This window comes from Durio zibethinus, chromosome 11 (assembly GCF_047325235.1).
Source record: "Durio zibethinus cultivar Kanyao isolate XHJ-2024 chromosome 11, ASM4732523v1, whole genome shotgun sequence".
Classification (NCBI taxonomy): domain Eukaryota; kingdom Viridiplantae; phylum Streptophyta; class Magnoliopsida; order Malvales; family Malvaceae; genus Durio; species Durio zibethinus.
Window position 1 is genome coordinate 6,587,172 of NC_143172.1, and position 13,534 is coordinate 6,600,705.

Sequence of the window (13,534 nt, forward strand, 5' to 3'; positions counted from 1 at the left end):
ATCATTACATTAAAATATGTATTTTTTAAAATATAAAATTTTAAAAAATTATAATAATCATATAATAATTTATGATGCTCTGATAATGAATAACAATAAACAACTATGCGTTTGTGCTAGTGGGTTAGGCTCCACGCATGCAGCCTGCCAATGCCTTACTCTTGACGTATGCTTCATGTAAGACGGGAGAAAGCAAAAAAAAAAACTCGAAATCGATGAGGTTTAATTGATTCGATATTTTAGGATCGATTTTTAATTTTAAAAATTAAATATTGGATCGAGTCGGATCGGATGACATGAAAAAAAATTGAGGTTAAATTTTAGATAAATATGACTCTATTCGATTTGATATATATAAAAATAATTTTTTTAATAATTTTTTTAATTTTATAATTATTTATAATTATTTATATATTTAATTTTATATTTATATTAAAAATAAAATTTTATTAATTTTAGATCGGATTGGGTTTAATGTGATTTTATATAATGTCGGGTTGGATCAGGTTCAGGTATAAAAATAATAAAAAATTATTGAATCAGATCAAATTCAAATTTTACATGTTAAAATCGAGTCGAATTCGAGACGAACAAAAATTCATCTCAACTTGATTCGTTGTCATCTTTAACTTTACATCCGGAATATGGATCCTCCGACGATTGTGATATTGAGATGGTGTACTTTTTTTTTCAGAGATACTATAGTTAATACTTCAATTGTGTATAAAATTTGTATATGATATATATAACTTTTAAATTATTATTATATGATAAACAATATATAACAATATTCTCAATTTTTAAGATAAAAAGTCATTCTAAAATATTTTCAAATTTTAAGATAAGAATTTAATATAAAAGTAATTAGTAATATGACCAATGCGTCTCGTGATTTCCATTACAAGCACAACAACTCTATTAAGTTCCACCTCTATTTTAATAGCATGTTAAATTTTAAAATTTATATTTAATTTAAAAATAATCAACAAAAGATTAAGTAACTGTTATTATATTTATATATGTTATGGATATTCAATTTAATTGATTTAATTTATATGGTCTGATTTTTTTATTAAAGTACTAATCTCTCAATTTAAGTGATCAAAATTAGTATTGATAATTTTAATTAAAAAAAATTTTGCTTCATCATCATATCTCTTAGTATTAATTTAAGAATTTTTTATTTATAATGTATTGAACACGTGCCGGCTACCTAAAGATGTTACGAGAGAAAATGCCACCGCGAGTCGGTGAATAAGTTGAATAATTTTAATAATTTTTATTTGCTTAAATTACACTTTTTGTATTTTTGTTGATAGATTAAGCTCTTACTGAATTTAGTACTAGTATCATGCAGCAGAATCTACAAGTGTTTATTTCTCGATATAAGTAAAGGTTTCTTCATAACTCTTTTTTTTTTTTTTTTTTTTTTAGAAGTGAGAAAATGATACTTCACTTGTTGACATGGGGTATCCATTCAATGTTGAAAATGACAATTTTCATTTCTCTAAATTTGTAAATCGGTTCATTGCTCCAAATTAGGTGTAGTTGTAAGGCTGATTGCTTATTTTTTCATTATTGTTTTTACGTTTTAAGAACAGTATATATATACATATATATTTTACAGATTTGCATATTTTTCCTCTTCAAATTTCAGTGGTTGTCAATAAATCTCAAACGTTATTGTTGTTGTTCATAAAAGACATTGATTCTCCATGTAATAAATAATGCAAAAAACAGTAGAGACGTCAAACTTTGAAAATGTCAAAAGAGATGGACTGGATGAATTAGTCCACGCGGAGAAAAACCATATACTTGTCTTTACTCTTTATCCTCTTTATACTAAAGGATCAACGACATTTTGAACTTTTGGGAGTTGGTCCCAGCCAGGGTCAGTTCTTGGGTCCCATTGTGGCCAGACCCTGCCAGGTCTAGATCAGTTGGACAACCCCAAAATCAGGTGATACCAGGCCCAAGTCCATATAATTCAAGCTGGCTGGAATTTCCCAAGCCGACCGCAAATTTGTCATCTAATTATTGATTTAAGCGGAACCATACAATCGGAAATGCAGTATATGTTCTTTTATGCTTCAATAAAGAATAATCATACTCTGCCCTGGAATGCTCTGTGATTAACTGTATTATTGCTATGATTTTATCAGTATCAGGCCAATAGCAGTGACTATAAGAGTGGAAGGGACTCCAAATTTGAGATGGTTCAAAAAGGTTAAAATGTGCCCCAGATTTGGAACACGGCTGGCCTGCTCACACGCTATCAAGTTGGCAGCAGATCCCAATAATGAGAGGTTCCCAGCCGCAGTACCGACCCAAGCTAAAATCAGCCATGCCTTCTTCTCAAAGGCTGGTGAAATCAATGCTGCTGATGCCGCCATTCTTGCCCCAAGCAAGAGAACTGAGACGAGGAAAAACATGTTGGGTTTAAGTTATCAATACCTCATATTTGCATAGTTTAAATTATGACAGCTTAGAAGTCAGTAATGATTCAAAACAAACAAAAGCTTCATCCTAAGGATAGAGAATTAAGACCACACGCACTCAACACGAACATGTGAAAGAATTTCAGTCAGAGATGCTATTCAAGAGGTCCATTGGCAACTTAGAATATGTGCCTTGTCCCATAGATCTGATTCAAATGGACACAAAAGCATAAGTTCAATACTTCCACAAATATGCACAACAAAAAAAATGCCTCATCATTTGTTCTAAATTTCCATTACTTTAGTTGCAGTTGAACCTTCAAAGAATTAAAAAAGAGATTCTTACCTAATTGAAGCTTGTTAATTTCATGAAATTAAAGTAACAAGATCCACAATTTCAGAAGGAAATTGATTTTTTTTCATTGCCCTTCTTGACTTTGTTAAGTGTATGTGTGTGTGAGTTGGAATATTATGGGAAAATTCTATGGGAGACAATTTAGGAGAGATTAATTAGGCACATTAATGTGTAATTTGTAATTGATTCTCTTTCTTTAGTATTGTCAATATAATGAAAGGCTAATCCAATGGATTAGCAAGTTGTTCTCCAAAAACCTTAATTTTAACATGGTATTAGGCCAGCAGCACAACCCTAGCCACTACCACCCTTTTTTCTCTTTCCCTAAACCTCTCAATGATAGCCCTTGTGCCGTCACCCAAGCTGTCACTACTATAGGCTTTGATCTTGTAGCTCTAAAACTACATATTTAAAGCCTTTCTTTCATTTTCAGTAATCCTTCATCTGTTGAGAGAGGGCTGCCTTTTATTCTCAAAGATGACAAGAAGAAGGGGTTGCAACTTCTTCATGAATGATAGATTAAGGGAGTCAAGTTCTTTTCAATATAGAGCATGGCTGCAGAACTAGGGACAGAGTTCCTCATTGTTAATTAAGAGTTGTGTTCCCCAATTAAAAGATTATTAGTTGTGTTTTGGAGGAAGAAGGTTGTGTGATCATGCCCAAGGAAGAGGCAACCACATAGAAGGTGATAACTCAAGAGATTATCACAGGCTTATGGTTGTTGAATGAGAAACTTGATGGCTCCAACTATTTGTCATGGAGCAAGACTATATTGGTGACCTTGCGAGGTCTTGGAAAGGTTCAGTTTTTGACAAGTGAGCCGCTAGCAAATGAAAGCTTGGAGTATGCAGCGCGGAAGCAAAAGGACAATCGAGTACTAGGACAATTGTTCAACTTCTTGGAACAACAGGCCAAGGCGATGTTTAATCAATACCTCACAAGTAAAGAACTTTAGGATGCTTTAAAAATTGTTTATGAAAATTCTGAGAATTGGCAGAGGATCTCAGATGTTACCATGGACTAGAATGAAGAAGTTTGATAGGAGCCTGAGAGAATATTTTATTGTGTTCAAGGAGGTCTATGACAAGTTTAATGAACTCATGCCCTTGTCTACCAATTTGAAGATAGACCAAAAGCAAAAAGAGGCTATGGTTGTAGTGTTTTTCTTCATAAGATTGAGAAAGGAGTATGCCACTGTTAGAACTCAAATATTAGTAGGTAGAGATCCATTTTATTTACTGGATGCTTATAAATGCCTAAGCAGGGTCTCCTAATATGATCTTCCACAAGAAGACAGGGTAGCATTTATGGCCCTACAGTGTAAGGGGTAAGCACCACGCAGAAGACATGGTGGATAAGGTAGAAGACATGAAGGTGCTAAAGGGGACCCATAATCTTGCTAACATTATGAACAACAAGGATACTTACAAAATGTTTGTCAGCACCTTTGGGGCAATTCTGGCCCATTAACGGCATATGTAACTGATGCTATGCTTCAGCCCCAACAGCAAGAAGAGAAAAGAGTTTAGTTATCTTAAGATAAGTATGACAAGCATATTTAGATGCTTCAGAATCAAACTTTGATCTCCACTTTGACAACAACTTTTATATAAGGTAAATCTACTACAAGCCTGGCTAACCCCTTTAGGACTTAAGTGATTGATTCAAGAGTTTTGAATCATATGACAAGTACTGTAAGTACTCTTTATTCATTTACTCCTATGACAGAGAAATAATCTGTTTTGGTTGCTGATGGAAAATCTATAGATTTGTGGGAAGTGGCAAAGCTCGACCTTTATCTACATTACCTTTACATTCTGAGCTATATGTCTTTTTTTTTCTTTTTAACTTACTTTCAATCAGTCAAATCACAAGAAATTTAAATTGTAGTGTCTCATTCTTTCTTACTTATTATGTTTTTCAAGATCTGTTGACAAAGCAGACTATTGGTAGGGAAAGAATTGAAGAAGGTCTTTATGTGCTAGAAGACATACAAAAGATACAGTCTGGACTAATGGTATACTTGAGAGAATTATCATCAGCTTATGAGTTGCATTATTGTTTTGGTCATTTATCCATGTCAACTTTACGAGCTATGTGTCCTAATTTATCATCTTTTAGTTTTGATTGTGAATTGTACAAGTTTGCTAAACTACACAGTGTCTTATCTACCTTGATTTAATAAAAGAGAAAAGTTTTCTTTTGCTTTTGAGATATGGAGGTCTTACCCTATTATTTTGAAATCTGATTATAGAGACTTTGTGATATTTGTTTATGATTATTTATGAATTTGTTGGTTTTATTTGTTATGGAGCTGCTTCGAATTATTTTCTATCTTCACTACCTTTCATACAGAAATAGAGAATCAATTCGGTAAACCAATAAAAATTTTACAGACTGATAATGAGGGAAAGATTTTTCTATAGAGTTGGTTCAATTCTTAAATGCAAAAGGTATTATTTATCAGTCTTTGTGTTTAGATGCCTCACAACAAAATGGGATTATTGAAAGGAAGAATTGTTATTTGTTGAAAATGGCTAGAGCTTTTTTGTTTCAAATGAAGGTCCTTAATCTATTCTGTAGTGAAGCTATCCTCACAACATGCTATCTTATAAACCGTTTGCCATCTTTGACCTTTCAAGAAAAAGTTCATTTTTAAGTATTGTGTCATGATCGTCCCTTATTTCTAATCTCCTTCAAGGAGTTTGGGTGCACATATTTTCTTCATGAGACTCATTTGGGTTGCACTAAATTAGACTTACGTTCCCTTAAGTATATCTTCCTAGATTATTTACATGTCCAAAAAGGGTATTGGTTCTACTTTCCAGACCATGATTTCGATAAATGTTGTGTTTCATAAGTTAGTTCCTTTTCTTTTGGTATTACAATCTCATCCATCACCTATCTCATCAAAAATTTTTTTTTTCTCATCTATCAGATACATAGTTCATCGATCAATGCATATCTTTTAGAGGTATGCCCTAATACTTGATTTGTTCATACGTACACTAGACAAGCCTGCCTAGATCTACTTGCGAAAACTTCCCTTATCAAGATAATTTCTTTGTCGATGGATACATCTTGAGACACTACGACTAAGGATGTATCTATTGTTCTATGGAAATGTATGTGAACTTGCAAAAATTTTCCTTTATACACGCCCTCGTACAAAGGATTTTTTACTTAACTTTGGACTTGTATTGCCATAATTGATACTATTACTATGTCACATACTTTTCATGATGCTTTTGTAAATTTAAAAGGGCGTAAGGCTATAAAGGATGAGATAATGACCCTAGAGACCAATCATATATGGGACTTGGTTTCCCTGCCAGAAGGGAAGCAAGCTATTGGGTGCAAGTGGGTCTACACTACAAAATTGAATCTTGATGGTTCATTGGCTAGATTGAAGGTAAGGCTAATAGCATAGGGATATGCACAGACATATAGAGTATATTATTTTCATACATTTTCACAAGTGGCAAAGACGACATCTATTCGCCTATTTCTTAGTTTTGCTACTACACATATATAGGCATTACATCAGTTGGATGTGAAGAATGCTTTTCTATATAGTGACTTGGTTAAAGAGGTATATATAGAGCAACCACTGGGGTTTATTGCTCAAGCAGAGTTTAGGAAGGTGTGCCATTTGCATAGGTCTTTGTATGGCCTAAAGCAATCTCCACATGCGTGGTTTGACAAATTTAGTGTAATTTTTGTTTAGTATAGCATACAGCAGAATGAAAAGGACCATTCAATATTTTATATATCTAAGAGTGCTGACCATATATTGTTAGGATTGTATATAGATGATATCATCATCACTGGCAGTTATAGTGCAAAGATTGATAGACTTAAGATGTATCTTAAGTCCCAATTTGAAACCAAAGATATTGATAAATTGAAATATTTTTTGGGTAATGAAGTGATAAAGTGTAAAAAGAGAATCTTTGTATCTCAAAGGAAGCATGTGTTGGATATTGTGAGAGATGCAAGCTTGTTTCATGCCAAGCCAAGTGACACATTGATGGATCTAGGTATCAATCTTTCTTTAGAATATGACACTTTATTTGATGATATCACACTTTACAAGAGACTAGTGAGAAAATTGAATTACTTGAACATGACGAGACCTGATATATCTTTTTCTATGAGTGTGGTTAGTAAATTCATAGCAGCTTTTAGAGATACTTATGGAGGGCAGTGATACGCATCCTTTGATATTTGTTGAGAAATCCTAGAAAGGGAATACTCTACAATTCTACTAGTGATGGAGATATTCGAGCCTATATAGATGCAGATTGAGCAGGTTCTCCCATAGATAGGAAGTTTATATCTGGTTATGCTACCTTCCTTAGAAATAATTTAGTGTCTTGAAAGAGCAACAAGCAACAAGTATTTGCTAGGTTTAGCGTAAAAGCAGAGTATAGAGCCATGGCTTTGGCTACAACAAAGGTATTATAGATGGCTAAATTCTTAGATGAAATTTGGCTTTTAGTTCAGACACCTACAGAGTTATGATGTGATAATTAGGCAACAATTCATATTGCTACCAATCTAGTATTTCATGAAAGACCAAGCATATAGAATTTGATTATCATTTCATCAAGGAAAAGATGTTGAGTGGAACAATATTATAAGCATGTGAACACAAGGGAACAACTAGCCTATATTCTTATGAAATCACTTCCAAGAGTTCGAGTTAACTATATATGTAACAAGCTGAGCATGATTGACATATATGCGCCAGTCTAAGGGGAAGTGTTAATTTATGCATGTGTGTGGGTTGGATATTATGGAAATATTCTATGGGAGACAGTTTAGGAGGGATTAATTATGAGCACTAATGTGTAATTGATTCTCTTTCCTTAGTATTGTTTATATACTGAAAGGCTAATCTAAGGGATTTACAAGCTGTTCTTCAAAACCTTAATTCTAACGGACTTGACTTGAGTATTTGTATTGCATATGACTTCAGCCACATATTTGGCAAGATTATTACCTTTTTGAAGCTTGTCAATTTCATTAAATTAAAATGTGTAGAGAGCCATAATTCTTGAACAAAATTTGTTCCAGTGCATTTCTCTTCTTTTCCCACATTTGAGTAATGCTTGGCCCATACCGCATATGTCAAAAAAGCAGTTAAAATGTTTCAAGATATCATAAAAAAAAATTCACTTTTTTGGGGAATGAGGCTGTTTCAAACATACATGGTGTGGATACTGATTTTTTTACATCAAATGAATTTTGCTAAGTTTTATAATTTACCAAATTGCCATGTTGAAGTTTGCTTCTTTACATGGTTAAGTTCTTCAAAGCTCTCAAAACATACGGCTTAGTTCTCTCTAGAAAGATATGCTAAAGCATATCTTGTTGTCATAACGCATATCAAATGTATCATCAGCAAATTTGTTCTTTGCATTTTTGTGTTGTTCATTTGTTCTTATGACTATGACTAGGATCTATTCAAGTTTTATATTTTTCATTTAGTAACATCAGTCATTCTGTTAAAAACATAATCCATCACAGCTGCAAGAACCAAAAAATCCTAGATACCTAAAATAAAATGTGAGAGATGTTTTATATTCTTCAGCACTGATTAGCATTTCTACTGCTGAAAAACTACATTTGCTTCCAAGCAAGTGTTGCAAAGAAATTAAATTTAAATGAGCTAGATTTCCAAACCAGGTCTGAAGGCCACTCTTATCAAGAAGATAATAGAGTACATGGAAGAGAAAAATCAACATACCGGTAGGCACATTTGAAACCAAATTTGACAAGATAAAAATTACAAGTGCAAGAACTGCTATTCCACTAACTTAATCAATCTTTCCACAGGTTTCCATTAACTCCCATAGAGCGCTTGGGATCCCAGTTTTATTAAACCTTTGGACTGTGACAAACATCCCGCAGAAGAAAATTAGAAGAGAGTAGGATACCTGTTCAAACCAGAGAAATAAGATCCCCAACAAGTTATTGACACTTCCATCGGTCCATGCAAGCAGTAAAATGATCAATTTGAATCTAAATTAGGGAACAAAAGAGCCATAGTTGCTGATTGTCCCTTCTCTAAGCAAGGCAGAGCATCCTTAAAATCGAGAATCATGAGAGCAAGTGAAGCAGTAATTGCAGTCCCTGACATATTAAGACCCATAAGCAAAGAGATCAACATTCCTACAACAACTAGATAAACACAGGATTTCCACAGCTTCCTTTTCCATCTTTCTGAACAAGTTAAGGTCCTGGACTCCTTGGCACAATTCATGAACGAGTGAGTCTCAGTTTCATTCTGGTTTGAATTTACATGGTTCCTAAGAGAATCATGATGAGTCAAGCTCCCACTGGCATTCAAATTGGGAGAGGTTAGCACATTTGTAATTTCCAATCCAGGTAGTCGTCCTTGAGAGCTAGATGATGCAAAGTGTGACATTGTGACTGGTGAAAACTGGTAAGAACTCACACTGTCCCCAGTAACAAATTCTGCAGCTGAATCTTCATTTTTCTTAACAGACGTCAAATTCCAATACATGCACATAAGTAATATAGCATTGACAACAACTCCTAGTATGGTCGCAGGAAGAATTCCGGTTAAGAATTCCCTAAAAGAAATCCCACTCTCAACTGCTATAACCAAAATTTGGGGGGAGTTGCTGTAGATCCAATATTAGCACTTAAGGCAAGGGCAAGTAGGAAAGGTTGAGGTGGGAGATTATTTTGCCTTGCAATTTTCAACACAAATTCAGTCAAAACCATACAAGATGTGTCATTGGTGAACAAAGCACTTGAAATGGCAGAAATTAAGCAGATTCTGCAAATTAAGTCCTTTGCGCCTTTACTCTCCGTGTGAGCAACTTGCCGAAGTACTTAAATGCAACTGCTCTTTCAAGATATCCACTGAAAACCATTGTACCAAAAAGAAGACCAAGGATTGAAAGATCAATTGCTTCATATGCTTGATCAACAGTAAGGACTTGAAAAATGACCATCAGCATACCTCCGAAGAGGGACCTTGCAGTTCTCCCAATAAGTAGAAATGGAACTGTAGGGAAAACTGCCAGTACCCAGAACATTGCAAAGGCAATTGAGCCTAGAAGCGATTTTACATAAGATGCCATTACCATCTTTTAGCATTCTTAAAAAACCCTTATCAAACAGAAATTGTTGGAGAGACTCAATGCCTCAAAACTCCGAATCAAGATAATTTTAAAACGATAAGGATAAATTAGATTGCTGACATCATTCTACTAAGACAAAAAAAGTCATGATACTACTTTTTCAACAAGTACAATGCAAAAACTGGAAAGTTAATTGGTGCGTTTTATCAGCAATATTGTTGTTACAAAGCTGTTGACAGTACGCTGACTAAATCCCTTACCTGGAATCAGCTATCCCTTTTAGTTGAGAATGCTAAGCACTTCCAGGAATAGGATCATCCCACATGTACCTTTGGCATGCCTCTCGGCTCTCTCTCTCTCTCTCTTTTCAGAGTTTAAAAAACTAGTAAGACTCGGAGGTTAGACATGAAATTATAGAGGAAAAGGTACATGCAACAACTGCAAAACCTCAAGTTGTTGACGGCTCGTTTGGAAACAAAAAATTTTTATGGCTAAGATCAACTGCTTCAAATGCGGCATTGTCATTTCAATATTTTAATAGCGGCCTATACTCGCAAGATTTCCTGAGGTAAGCCTAAACAAATTATTTACCATATTTATTGTTCTTACAAAGAAAGCTAAACTCATGGTAAAAGAAAAAGAGGTTAAACCTTAATAACTGGAGATTGAATAGGGCTCAAAATTGTAGTTCTAGTTTCCAAGTTAGGGCCCAAGCCTTTATAACACGAGAGAGTTTAGTTAGATAAAAGATGAGATTGATTTTAATAAAAATTAAAATAATTATGAAAGTGAGATTAGTTATTATAATATTATTGATTATTATAACAGTAAAATTAAATGATTATTAAAGATATTAAATTAAAAAATTTAAATTATTTAATGTTTATAAAATTAATAAATAATTAAAATTTTTATTTATTATGTTAAATTAATAAGATTATTTTAGAGTTCTTAAAGAAAAAATTTTAAATGAAAAAAAAAAAGAGTTGTCTTGTAGGGATATATTTGTCTTTATGGTCCAAATAAAGGGTAGAATAAGAAAAAAAATGAGATGAGAGGTGCGTTTTGCCACAGAACCAAAAATGTCACTGACCAAACGTAAGAAAAATCAAGCCATCGTGCCATGTGTTGGGAATCCAAATGACTATCCAGTAGCTTTTTGTTAGTTTTTGGAATGTAATCGCGCCTCAACGCCAAGCCTAACTTTGGGAAAACAGAAAAAAAAGGCATTGGGCAAAGCACACTCAAGCTCAAACTGTGCGGGTATCAAAGGCAGTGTTTATTAACTTGATATAATACTTACATTGATGGCTAAAAGGGAAAAAGAAACTTCAAAGTGATCAAACTTTTTGCAGAATATTGTGACACTCTCTTTCTCCTTTTTTGCTAGAAGAAAAAGTTTAAAACCATAGCATTATTTCAATTTAACATTGCAGCTTTTGATCTTCCCTAATCTCTGGAGAGAAATGCTCACAAGAAAGTGGAAGCGGGATTTCTTCCCTTCTTATGTGAGCCTCTTATTGAAGTACATTTATTTAATCATCTAATGAGTGTCAAACCAATAGCGGTGACTATAAGCGTGGAAGGAACTCCAAACTTAATGTGTTTCCAGAAGGACAATGTGTATGCAAGGTGTGGAGTACGACGAGCTTGTTCACACACTATCAAGTTAGCAGCTGATCCCAATAGTGACAGGTTCCCAGCAACAGTGCTGACCCAAGCCAAAATAAGCCATGCTTTCTTCCCATCAGATGCAGAAATTGCAGCTGCTGATGCTGCCACTCGCCCTCCGAGCAAGAGAACTGGAAATATTAATCATGTTAGTGGTAAGCAACTGCATAAAGGTGGCAGTACAGAACTGATAAGTGTTCACAGGGGAAAAGCATCAACATACCAGTTGGTACATTTGAAGCCAAATTCGACAGGACAAGTATTACAATGGCTAGAACTGCTATCCCTGAAACATGATTGATCTTTGCATAGGGTTCCATCAAGTCCCAAAGGCTGCTTGGAATTCCAGTTTTGTTGAACCCCTCGACAGTGATAAACATTCCACAGAAGAAAATTAAAAGCATATAGGACACCTGGTCACAGAAAATAATTGAGCTTAATTAATTAACTATAACATTGAAAATCTTGCTTTTCTATAAATATGTTTTTAGTTTTCAAATCTGATTTCATTTTTGAAAAACCTTTTCTAGGCAAGGCCGAGCATCCTCGAAATCAAGAACCACAAGAGCAAGTGCTGCGGTAATTGCAGTCCAGGACATATTGAGACCCATAAGCAGAGAAATCAGCATCCCTACGGTAACAAAGTAAACACAGAATTTCCAAAACCTCCTTTTCCACCTTGTGGTTAAGTTTTCCTTTTCTTCTGAAGGTTGCGCAGAAAGTGCATCTTTCAAGCTATCCGCTGTTGCAATCATCTTTGAAGCAACAGCATCTGTTGGTGCCTCCTTTGATGCATTTGAATTCTTTGCAGAATCAGTTGCACCACCAGGTACCCTCTGGATTTCATTCTGATCAGCTGAAATTACTCGGTTTCTAAGGGAGTCAGGATGAGCTGTGCTTCCATTCCCGTTGGGAGAGCTTTGCACATTCATGGATTCCAATCTTGAGTTCCATTCTTGAGAGTTCAAAGATGGAAAATGTGACATTGTAGCTGGTGAAAACCTATGAGAAATCACATCGTCTTCAGCTACAACTTCTCCAGTTGCGTCTTCTTCATCCTTCTGAGCAGATAACAATCTCCAATACATGCATAGAAGAAGTAAAACATTCACTAAGACTCCCACAAGCATTGCAGGTAGAATTCCAATAAGAAAATCCCCAAAGGAAATTTTACTCTGAACTGCTATAACCAGGTTTTGAGGATTTCCAATTGGTGTAGCTGCGGACCCTATATTGGCACTTGAGGCAAGGGCAAGCAGGAATGGATGAGGGGGTAGATTATGTTGCCTTGCAATTTTTAACACAAATTCAGTCAAGATCACACAAGTGGTGTCATTGGTGAAAACAGCACTTGAAATGGCAGAAATCAGGCAGATTCTACAAATTAAGTCCTTAGCTCCTTTGCTTTTCCATGAAAGCAACTTACCTAAATATTTGAAAATATCTGCTCTTTCAAGATAGACACTGACAACCATAGTACCAAATAAAAGACCAAGGATTGGGAGATCAATTGCAGCATATGCTTGATCTGGGGTTACGACTCTGAACAAAACCATAAGCACGGCCCCTAGTAAGGACCCTGCTGTCCTCCCAACTGGTAGAAATGGGACAGCAGGGAAAACTGCCAATACCCAGAAGATTGCAAAGGCAATTGAGCCAAGAACCACTTTAACAGAAAAAGCCAAGGCCATTGTTTCTGATCAATAAAAAGAATAATATCCTTGCAAGAATCCCAAACCTTCAAAATCTTATTCAGTACAGGCACTCCAGTTCATGTCGTCAGTTTCCCGCCCAAAAGAACAGCCCAGAGCAGCTTATGAGTAAAACCCAACAGAACATTGCTTTCTAAATTCTAAGTGAAAGAGTTTTGAGCTCCAGACACTGTCATAGATTCAAGTCAAATGTCAAAAGAGCCCAGAAAATTCAGTAACACTAAAGACAATCAACTCAAA

At 34.8% G+C, this 13,534-nt stretch overlaps 1 protein-coding gene and 1 pseudogene across 1 annotated transcript; both read right to left on the bottom strand.

The window, feature by feature from the left end:
- Positions 1–1,895: 1,895 nt before the first annotated feature.
- LOC111291360 (silicon efflux transporter LSI2-like) lies at positions 1,896–10,399 on the bottom strand (annotated as a pseudogene).
- A 772-nt stretch (positions 10,400–11,171) lies between these two features.
- Positions 11,172–13,463, bottom strand: LOC111290718 (silicon efflux transporter LSI2-like). The gene is made up of 3 exons (XM_022882154.2): positions 12,104–13,463; positions 11,806–11,995; positions 11,172–11,713 (listed from the first exon to the last, which is right to left on the bottom strand). Exons 1-3 carry the CDS (start codon positions 13,271–13,273, stop codon positions 11,451–11,453), a joined length of 1,623 nt encoding a protein of 540 aa, XP_022737889.2. The 5' UTR covers positions 13,274–13,463; the 3' UTR covers positions 11,172–11,450.
- Positions 13,464–13,534: the final 71 nt, after the last annotated feature.

Excerpts from the sequence above, each read along its gene's own strand:
- LOC111290718 (XM_022882154.2), bottom strand. The coding sequence starts at position 13,273 with ATGGCCTTGGCTTTTTCTGTTAAAGTGGTTCTTGGCTCAATTGCCTTT. Across the intron at positions 11,996-12,103 it reads CTCGGCCTTGCCTAGAAAAG|GTGTCCTATATGCTTTTAAT; the intron begins GTTTTTCAAAAA and ends TTCTGTGACCAG. Across the intron at positions 11,714-11,805 it reads GGCTTCAAATGTACCAACTG|TTCTCTTGCTCGGAGGGCGA; the intron begins GTATGTTGATGC and ends TAATATTTCCAG.